The 10,792-nt window shown below is 33.8% G+C and overlaps 2 protein-coding genes across 3 annotated transcripts; both read left to right on the forward strand.

Annotated features, from left to right (window-relative positions):
• Positions 1-212: 212 nt before the first annotated feature.
• Positions 213-2,177, forward strand: LOC114179311. Of its 2 annotated transcripts, XM_028065604.1 has the most exons (5): positions 213-270; positions 374-456; positions 551-738; positions 794-956; positions 1,299-2,177. In XM_028065604.1, exons 2-5 carry the CDS (start codon positions 379-381, stop codon positions 1,539-1,541), a joined length of 672 nt encoding a protein of 223 aa, XP_027921405.1. In that variant the 5' UTR covers positions 213-270; positions 374-378; the 3' UTR covers positions 1,542-2,177. The 2 variants fall into 2 exon arrangements, with proteins under 2 accessions (XP_027921405.1, XP_027921404.1); XM_028065603.1 differs by having other exon boundaries at positions 221-456.
• A 5,937-nt stretch (positions 2,178-8,114) lies between these two features.
• Positions 8,115-9,742, forward strand: LOC114175242. Its single transcript, XM_028060012.1, has 2 exons — positions 8,115-8,847; positions 8,889-9,742. Exons 1-2 carry the CDS (start codon positions 8,115-8,117, stop codon positions 9,740-9,742), a joined length of 1,587 nt encoding a protein of 528 aa, XP_027915813.1.
• The last annotated feature ends 1,050 nt before the right edge of the window (positions 9,743-10,792 follow it).

Here is a 10,792-nt window from a genome sequence, read left to right on the forward strand (position 1 = left end):
TTTATCATACTATTCTTTTTACGGCATAATACAATTGTCATAGGACAAATATACAAATTTGAATTTTTTTTAAATATAAAAAAAATACTCAATTGACAAAATGTTGTTCTACTATCACATTTACAAATAATATATAATATCAATTAAATTATATTAACATAAATCATATATATATATATATATATATATATATATATATATATATTTATGGCGTCTGTTTTCAGCATTAGTTTTTGTTTTTTTTTTCCGTTCTTCAGAATTCCAGTGCAAGTGAGAATCTGTTTCGTTTGTATTCATTGATTTCTGGCATCGCAACAGTGATTTCCCACCACCACTCTACCACCTTTACTTCACTGTCATTGTTTGCTTGCAGTATCAATGGCGTTTTCCTCCGCATTCCACGAGCGTCTCCACCAGATGGACTGTACTCGAATCCAACGCCTCTCTCTTCTCCAGGTCCAATTCGATTCACCGCCACATTTTCACTATTTTCCCCTTCAATTTCCCCACAACCATGCCAAGATCTGAATCTTCATTTCCTACAATGCAGGCCGAGAAGGAGTCGCAAGCCGACAAGTCCCGAGCTTTGGCTTCGAAGCTCGCAAACATCAGGGCCTCAGAACAGAGGTGCTCCTGGCTCGATCACAAAATCGCGTCTCAGAATTTCAAGCTTCTCGCTCTCAAATGTCAAATCGAGAACCTCGAAGCCAAGCACGATTCACTTTCACTGCAACTCAGGTAGCCACGTGCGTATTCAAAACCTGAAATCGTTGATTAATTGGCCTCGTTTTAGGTCGTTGCAGAACGAGGTGGAGGAGCTCGAGGAATTGCGCGACACGAGAGAGAGATTTTACGAGGCCAAGAGGATAGAAATGAGGAAATTCAAGGAAATTGCAGAGAGGTTTGTGGTGAATTGTAGAATGGAAGTTGAGAGTTTGAGGAATAGAGTGAACCTGGTAATTACATGTTATGTATAAAATTGAAATGAAAGCAATTAGCAGTTTCTCTTGGTAAGAATTTGCATGAATTTAGAAAAAAAAATTCATGATGTGATCTTAGTGAGTGCTTTCTTGATCATATTGCTTGATTATTAGACAGTTTGTTTGCTTGTTAATTTTAATAAGTTTAAGTACTTTATATTTGGATGTTACGTCAATGCTCTTCATCAAATTTTATTCAAACATATCAATATCTTGTATATTTTCTTCTTTCCCTTTTCTTTTCTTGTTCCTTTGTGATGTGAGTTGATATGAAATTACTGAGTTTTTGGATTGGCATGTGTTTCTGGTTTTTTTCAGTTGAAGTCCTCTTTCATGGAACTTAAAAGTAACAGTGGCAACTCATGCAATTCTGAAATTACTGCTGCTGAAATGAGAAGGTTGGAACTCCAGGCTGAAAAGGACAACGTGTGTAGAATCATTGATTGTAACCACCAAATAAAAGCACAGTTGCAAAAGCAGCTTCAGATTATTCTGATGACGCAAACACAAGATAAGGGATCAGAGTTGAAGAGTGCCACTGGTAACTATTCTTCTACTTGAAGAAAGACCTTTTTTTCAGTTTCTGCGGTTCTTAGAGGCATATAGTTCCCGTTTGCACTGATAAAGCAAAGAAAAGGAGCATTCAGATATGAGACTAAGAGAAGCAATACATACAAGCAATACTACGTTTGGTTCATCACCCAATTGCTTATTCTTGTATTACACTTCAAAATTGAAAAGAGTTATTTTAGGATCATACATAAAGATTTAATATCATCAAAGAATCAGGAGATGCTCTGAAATAATTTAACATGACAACATTAGAAATATAAGAAAAATAAAATACAATGATTAAAGTAAGAGTAGAATTGCAAACAGCTAGCAGGCACTAACTCAAACAACTTTTAATACGAGGAAAGAAAAAAGTATAATAGAAAAAGTTTGATTAAAAGGTATAAAAGAAAAAAAGCATGCTTGATTTTGGAGCCACTATTCATATGTTATATATTTTGTACGGATTCCTTTCAATAAAGATCATAGGAGCAACTAAAAGGTTTCTTTATACATACATGAACAAGAGAGTGAAGGTAAGAACATAGGTCATTGAGAAATACAAATTGATCTTGGACATTAAAGTCATGTAAGTTTGGGATGGTGTTTATGTACATGGATATGCTAGGAATTTAGTTTATATGTAAATGAATTAGTATTTAATTTTTGGGTTAAGTATGTTTTTATTGCCTGAATTTTGACCCAAAATTAGAATTTGTTCCAATCCGAAACTTCGATACATTTTGGTCCCTAAACTTTAAACATGAATAAATATAGTTCTTTTAACCCAATTATGTTCACCTTTTTTTTAAGTTTCGAATGCATCTCCTAGATGATATTGAATCAGGAATGTGTCAAACAGTGTAAATAACTTAAATACTAACATGAAATACGTTCGACAAGTAAAAAAAGTTAATGTAATTAAGTTAAAATGATTGTATTCGTTCATTTTTAAAGTTTAGGTACCAAAATACATCAAAATTTCGGACATGGATGAATTTCAATTTTGAGTCAAAATTTAAGGACTAAAATCATTAGTTAACCTTTAATTTTAAGTATGAAAACAACTTTTTTTCTATATTTAAAGATATGTATTATTATAGATGTATTTTGTTTTAATATATAATTTATTTTGTTTCAATTTTGATTAAATATGTTATTAGTAGTAAGTGTGCCGGGATATAATGGTAATTTTGCGTACCAAAAATTTTAGGTACGATATCCGAAGAAAGGATAACATGTTAATGAAAAATGAAATTTTACTTAAATTGGATTTTTATTACTAAAATATATGTTTTAATTATATTAAAAGAATACAAGTCAAACTAAACAAATATTAAAAAATTATGCTACAAGAAATAATGAACTTTATGTATTGATGTTTGTGGACCTTTTAATATTTTATTTTATAATGTCGAGGTTTTTTTAACACCTTCACTGATTTTGTTTTTTATGTTATTATATATTATGGACAAAAAAATTCAATTAGTGGACATCCTAAATATGGACGAGTTAGAAAGATACTTAGATAAATATTATGAAAAACCATGGAGGTAGTCAATTTTATGGAAATATTAATGAAAATGGAAAATGTCCATGTCTATATGTAGTGGTCCTTGAAAAAAAAGTAACCATCAATTTAACACGATTAAGTCTTTTTTAATTAAAAATATTTTATAATAATTAATTCAATATGACTAAAGAAATAAATTTGATTAAATATTAGTATAAAATGTTGTATTATACACACTCCATCAATTACAATGAAAAAAAGTAGGTACAGTAATTCATAGTCCAATCTTACACACTTTTTTCTCTATTCAAATCATGAGAAAGTTTGTCTTTTAACTCAATATGAAATTGACAATTTTTTTTTAATACTTCGGGTATTTTTATTCAGAATTAAAAACTATTTTTATAAAATATTAAAATCAATCTAAGAAGATAATTTCTTAATAGATATTTTTCATATATAGAAAGATCAAATACCTATTAAGGAATATAGATATTTACCGGTATTTAATTTTTGTAATATTTATTTATGAAAAAATATGCATAATAACAATATTTTTAGTATAAATATATTTTTAATTTTAAAATATTAAAATTCAATTTTAAAATAATGGTAAAGGATAAAGTGGATATTATAAACTTTTAAGAAAATAAAATGTAAAATTAAATAAATAGAGGTTAATTTAAAACTATTGTACATGAATAAATATTATAGAAAATACTTTAACTTAATTTGTTACTAATACACTTTTTAAGTTTATTAAAAAAAATTAAAAATTTGAAGAAAAAAATTCAATAATTTAAATTGATGTAATAATTTATTAACAATTTAAATGATGAAGTATATTTTGGTACAAAAATAGTACATTTCAGTTCAAAATTAATGGAGTTTAGTTCAAAAATAGTGTAGTTCAATTCAAAAATAGTGCAGTGCAGTTCAAAAAATATATAGTTCGTAAAACAGTTTAGTTCATATTATAGTGCAATGTTGTTCAATTCAATTTGTTAGAAAAAAATAGTTCAGTTCAATTCGTTTGAACTGTTTTTCAGTTCAATGTAGTTCAGACGAACTATTTTTTAATTTAGTGCAGTTTTTAATGGTTAAGTGCAGTTCATTACATTTTGCCCAACTCTATTATGTATGTACATAACAAGATTGATGGTAAGGTAATTGTTAAGATTGTAACACCTTAATTTTTCGTTTTCCTAAATAAGTTTTATAGCTAAATGAATAATCTTATTTGAAATAATTACTTTTAAAATAAAATTGTCATCACTTTATTAAAATTCAAATAAAAAGAAGTCCATTGTTAAAACCAAATACTACAAAACTTCATCAGACAATGGTGTTATTAAATAGGCTTTAATGATAACAAAATCCATAAAGAAGTGAAAATATAAGTTAAAATAATTCAAGTATCTAAATCTCATATTAGCCAATAAGTAAATACACTACAAAAAATTAATTAAATAAGGGACGCTATTCTGTTATTCTATGGAGGTTTTTAAAACCTCCTTAATTTAATAAAATATGCTAAATTTTGTTTAAATTATATAGGTCTCAAAATCTCTCTTAATAATACATGACTTTTATTTCCGATGCTTCTATCACACACTTCCTCACCTTTTCTTCTTTCCAAAAAGTTAATATTTTGAAATTAAAAAATAAAATCATATTTTTAAAGGTCCTTTGTGTTTCTCTTGAGACCATAACATTACTTTACCTTTATTAAATCTCCTCTTTGCAATAACTCATTACGAAATGATTTACAAAGGGTCTCGATGGGGAAAAAAGAAAACAAAGAGTCTCGATGGGTCACTGTTATTACAATTGACCACCATTAAAGCAAGTCATTATATTTAGAATATAATTACAAAATACTAGATTAAATTAGACTGTTTAAGTTTTGAAATGGTTGAAATACCAAGAATGGAGGGTTGAATTGGCTAGTTAAAAAATTTAGACAATCTTTAAAGGTTAAAAACTATCTTTAATTGAATCAATTCAATCACAAATTTTGGATGCAAAAACCTCTGGACAATATATTTTCAACCGATCAAAAACAAAGTTAGTCGATTGATTTTACTAAACATATTTTGTTCTGCTATAATCAATCGATTGAAACAAAAAAATAGCCAACTAAAATACTGGAAAAAATATAGAAATGCAGATTTACGATTTGGAGCAAGAATAATGAAAAAGAACAGTCAAGACAAATTCTAATTGATTATGCAAACATGCTCAATGCTGCAGATGCCACCAAAACACTCAAGAATATGAAAAAGATGGTTTAGATTCAAGTTCTTTAAACTTTAAATGATTATCCAAGAGAGAAGGGTTAGAGAAAAGATTGGAGCACAAGATTTTTATATTGGTTCACTCAAACCTGAGCTACATCCAATTTGCCAAGGCAACCCGAGCCTGACTGTAAGACCCATGAAAATTAAATAAATAAATAATTAATTAATAAAAGCAGATAGTGGAAGCCTTTATGGCATTTAATTCTGACATATATGACGTGGAAAAGTACTAGCTCAAGTGGTTGAGAGTATTTAATTCTGTGAGAGGACTTGAGTTTAAGTCCTATGTATGCCAATTGTGTGTTATTTGGTTTTATTATTATTTTTAATAATAGGCGTGATCATGTTGAGTGATAATGTAATCATAGAATTATATGAATTTTGTGATTGATTGGATTCTCTAGAATTGTTCATGTGTAAAATGTGAAATTATGAGACGTGTTATATTACGAATGTTTACCTATGTGTATGAATCTTGGGGATTGAATGGGAAGCATTCGATTACGGTAACATAAGACATGTACCGCCTGGCGGAACGGGGTCTGCCGCCAAGCGCCTGATAATGTAGATTTTTACCATTATCTTGGCTATCTTTTGCTAACAAAATCAATTCCTCTTGAGCTTTTAACCCACTTAATCCTCACTTTTACTTTGCTTTTGTGAATAAATACCATATGGGTTACATAGATATAATTATACCACTAATCCCCATTTTTGTGTCCAATTTAATGATAGGAAGCTTTTATCTCAAGTCAAAGAAGTTGTCAACCAGAGAAGAAAGAAGAAAAAAGCCAAAATTGAAGATATGAATGTAGCAGAATTCAAGGCTGAGTGCCAAAAATCAAGGCTGAGCCTCAATCCTCTCGCATTTTCCAACGCTCAGCGCCAGAATTCAAGGCTGAGCGCCATTCTTCTCGCATTTTGAGCGCTGAGCGCCAAAGTCCAGCGTTGAACGCTGATTGGCTCGCATTTTTTGGACGTTGAGCGGTGTGAGGACGACACTGAGCGGCACCTGTGCTGATGTGGCAAAATTTAACCTATTTCTTCTGGATTCTCGAGGGAAAACTATCTTTGGCAGTTTGGGACGTGATTTTTCACTCTTTGAGAGCTTGGAGGTGTGCTAGGGCTTGTGGGAACTATCCCTTCCTCCTCCTTGTATCTTCATCTTCTTCCATCTTCCATTTTGTAAGTTTGGGCTCTCCATGACAATGGAGAGCTAAACCCATTTTGTTGTAGGTAGATGTAACCCCTAAACTCTCTTGTATTTGGCAAATGCTTTGAATATATTATATGCCTATTCCATTAAATGCTAGTATTCTTGTTTCCTTGCTTAATGCTTGCTTGGTTTGATCACCCATTGCATGATACTTGGTTCATTGGGTATAGGAAAATATCTTTTGAAACCTAGAAATGAAACAAGATTCCTAATGGAGCTTGTGTCTAGGAATGAAGCTTGACCCATTGGTTGTCTTAAACCCTAGTTCATAAAGCGGGTTTGTTTGTTAAAGGTTCAATGGATTGACTCTTAATAAGGAAACCTAGGCTCATTCTATTAAGGGATTAGAGTTTGAGTAGACTTGTGGGTTGACATTAGTATATTAATGGAAAGGGTGTGCTTTCTTTTATATGCATAGGAGTGAGGTCGGTGAAATCTAACCCCCAACAATATCATTCCATATCAATTCTTGTCTTTTCCATCGTCTAAGCGTTTTAACCGCCAAAGTTCACCTTTTATATTTTTTATGCACAAATTTACTTTCTTAAATGAAACTCAAAATATGGATTCATTCTTTAGTTTAAATTAGTCACTAATTACACAAATATTTAGTATACACGAGTCTCTTGGGAAACGATATCTCGGTCTTACCAGTTACTACTTGCGCGACTTGGTACACTTGCCAAAGTTTTAACAAGTTTTTGGCGCCGTTGCTAGGGACCCGTGTCTAATACTAGACTATTGTGTGATTTTTTACTTATTTGGACTTAATTCTTTTGTTCATATTTACTATTTTTGTTTACTTATATACATACATTATTTGGGCTAACTTGTAGTTTGAGCTTGTCTTTGTTGTTGCTCTATAGTTTATGCAGGGTTGGATCCGTACAAGGAGGACTGCATCTTCAGAACCACTCCTTATCGATCCTGAGATAGAGAAAACTGCCCGCAGAAATAATAGTTCCACAAGGAAAAGACAAGCTCAAGCACAACAAGTTGTCCATCACTTTTCTACTTCAGACACTCTTCCGTCTACTTCTCAGAATCTTGATTCTTATCCAGAAGAAGATATGGCTGAAAACCCTCATGGGGATGGTAGAGGGCATGAAAGACGCACTTTGGAAGACTATGTTGCGTTCACAGGGTCCATTAATTTCAACAGTATTGCTCGACCAACAGTGAATGCCTCTAATATGGAGATGAAGCCAGCTCTAATCCACTTGGTGCAAAGTAATCAGTTTAATGGATTGGCTCATGAGAATCCATACACGCATCTGGCCACCTTCTTAGAGATATGCAATATAGTGAAGATCCATCAAGTGCCAAATGAGGCCATCCGCCTAAGTCTATTCCCTTTCTCATTGGTGGGAAATGCTAAAGCTTGGCTAAACTCCTTCCCACAGAATAGCTTAAATGACTAGGATGATGTGGTGGCCAAGTTCTTGAACAAATACTTCCCCCAGTCCAAAGTCAACAAGAGAAAGCAAGAGATATCTGCATTCCAACAAGATCTTGATGAGTCCTTGGGTCAAACATGGGATAGATTTAAAGGAATGCTAAGGAAAACTCCCGTTCATGGGTTCGATCAACGTACACAAATTACATTTTCCTTGGCAGGGCTTAGATCGCAAACAAAGCTTATGTTGGATGCTTCAGCTAGAGGAAATATCAAGTGGAAGACACCGGAGGAAGCCTACGAGTTGGTAGAGAACATGGCAGCTAGTGAAAATGACGCTTATAATGAGAGAACCCATTTGCAAAAGAAAGGTGTCTTAGAGCTTCAATCCCAAGATGCCTTGCTAGCTCAAAACAAAATCATGACTCAACAACTTGAAGCTCTCATGAAGAAACTTTCTCAACTTCCTCAAGATGTGTCTCTAACTCAACATCAACAAGGGCAAGGCTATGAATTGTGTGGGGAAAACCATTCTAATGGACAATGTGCCATGCAAAGAACATCTCAGGAGGAAGTTAGCTATATGAGTAATCAAGGCCATCAAGGAAATTTCAATCAAGGATGGAGGCCTCACCAGAACATGGGTCAATCAGGACCCTCTAATAGACCCCTAACTCAACCAAGTTATCACCATCCCTCTTTGACTGACAGAACCTCAAAGCTTGAGGACATGATGCAGCAGTTCTTGCAAATGTCAATTCAAAATCAAAGGAACACTGATACATCAATAAAAAACTTGGAGGTGCAAGTGGGGCAATTAGCCAAGCAATTGGCTGATCAACGAGGAAGTTCTTTTTTCGCCAACACCGAAGCCAACCCCAAAGAGCAATGTAAGGCCATCTCACTAGAAGCGGAAAGGAGGTTGGGCTAGGTTCTAAAGAAAAGGTGAAGGCTAGAGAAAAGAAAAAGAATGAAGAAGAGATTCAGGAGGAAGAAATTGATGAAGAGATTGTCGTGGAAGAAGAAGAGAATAAAAGTGAAGAGAAAAGACAAAAAGACAAAGTTGTTGTGAAACCCCTTCCCTATCCTCAAAATCCTTCAAGAAAAGAGAAGGAGAAACAATTAGCTTGGTTCAAAGACATATTCAAGCAACTTGAGATCAAGATCCCGTTTTTTGAAGCACTACAACAAATACCTTCTTATGCAAAGTTCATGAAGGAATTCCTTGGCAAAAAGAAGAAATACATAGAAGAGGAAACCATTGAAGTGCAAGGGAATTGTAGTGCCATTATTCAGAAAAATCTTCCTCCAAAATTCAAGGATTTGGGTAATTTCACCATCCCCTACACCATTGGAAATCAAGATATGGGGAAAGATCTTGTTGACTTAGGGGCTAGCATTAATCTGATGCCCCTATCTATGCTTAAAATGATTGGTGGTCTCGAAGCCAAGCCAACAAGGATGACCTTGCAGCTAGCAGACAGCTCCGTCAAATACCCCTATGGCGTGGTGGAAGATGTGGTGGTGCAAATAGATAACCTTAAATTCCCAATTGATTTTGTGGTGATGGAAATGGAGAAAGATGAAGGGGTACCACTCATTCTTGGGAGGCCATTCATGAAGATAACAAAGGTTGTTATCAATGTGGATGATGAAACGCTAAAATTGAAAGACCAAGATGAGGAGGTGACATTCAATGTTCTTGAAGCTGTGCAAGAATCAACTAATGAACAAACTAGTCTTAAGGTCGTCAATGAAGTCTTATCTGTGACTAGTAGACCTTGACAAGCTTCAAAGTTGCTTGAAAAGTGCTCCAATTGTTTCTCTGCGAAAGTGAATGAAAAGAAGGAAGAGAAAGATGATGTTCGAGTCCACCACCACTCTTTGATGGGAACTAATAAGCTTAGACTTGGCCAACCAATTGTGATGAGAAAGGAAAATTTGAAGATTTCTCCTAGAAGATTCAAGTCAAAATGGTCAAGGTTGTGGGTTATTAGAGACATCAAAGTTGATGAAAGGATTGAAATTGAAGCTCCTTATTCTAGAAGGACTAAATTGGTGACTAGTGATCAATTGAAGTTGTATAAGTGTGAGGTTGGGAAGCAGCACACCAAAAGCACCAACCAAACTTAAGCGTCGTACCTATCAGGCTCGTGACGTTAAACAAGCGCTTCCTGGGAGGCAACCCAGCATTCTCAACCTTTTCTCTTATTTCATTTTGTTGCTTTAAGTATTTTTGAGAAATTTGGTGTGTTTGTGAAAATTGATGTCAAGTTGAGCATGTTTTTCTCTTTGTTTTAAGTCATGTGTGCATCAACCTTTTGATGTTGTTAGTGTGGTTTTAAGGTGTATTTTAAGTTAGTCTTAGCTTGATTTTTCTTTGAATACATGTTTGCATAAGTGTTGAGTGTCAAGGTTCAAAGGTTGAGAGAAAAAGCATAGAAATCAAAACTCTACAGTTTCAGTGCTCAGACTTGATTTCTGGCGCTCAGCCTCAGTGGGGAAAATACACCTCTACAGCTTTAGCGCTTAGCGCCGATTTTGGGCGCTCAGCGCCACACCAGAAAACCAGAAAATCCTGTTTTTACTGATACAACGCTAAGCGTTGGTTGGGGGCGCTCAGCGCCAGTTCGGGCAGCAACTTTGGCTCATTTAGACTTGTGTGCAATGTTTTTGGGCCCAATTTTACAGCCTTTGGTTTCACTCTCCCAATGTTGAGCTCTAACTCCTTTTTTCCCAATCCCTTTCAAATTCAAACCCTAACCCATCTCCCAATTCCAATCTCTCAAACTCAAATCCTTAAATTTACATTTTTTCCCCAAATGTGCCTCTCCC

The sequence above is a fragment of the Vigna unguiculata genome, chromosome 3, assembly GCF_004118075.2.
Source record: "Vigna unguiculata cultivar IT97K-499-35 chromosome 3, ASM411807v1, whole genome shotgun sequence".
NCBI lineage: Eukaryota > Viridiplantae > Streptophyta > Magnoliopsida > Fabales > Fabaceae > Vigna > Vigna unguiculata.

Bases quoted from the DNA above. Each gene is read 5' to 3' on its own strand.
- LOC114179311 (XM_028065604.1), top strand. From the start codon at position 379: ATGGCGTTTTCCTCCGCATTCCACGAGCGTCTCCACCAGATGGACTGT. The intron at 457-550 runs GTCCAATTCGAT...CCTACAATGCAG, and splicing joins AACGCCTCTCTCTTCTCCAG to GCCGAGAAGGAGTCGCAAGC. The intron at 957-1,298 runs GTAATTACATGT...GGTTTTTTTCAG, and splicing joins TGAGGAATAGAGTGAACCTG to TTGAAGTCCTCTTTCATGGA.
- LOC114175242 (XM_028060012.1), top strand. From the start codon at position 8,115: ATGCTAAGGAAAACTCCCGTTCATGGGTTCGATCAACGTACACAAATT. The intron at 8,848-8,888 runs GTAAGGCCATCT...AGGTTGGGCTAG, and splicing joins AGCCAACCCCAAAGAGCAAT to GTTCTAAAGAAAAGGTGAAG.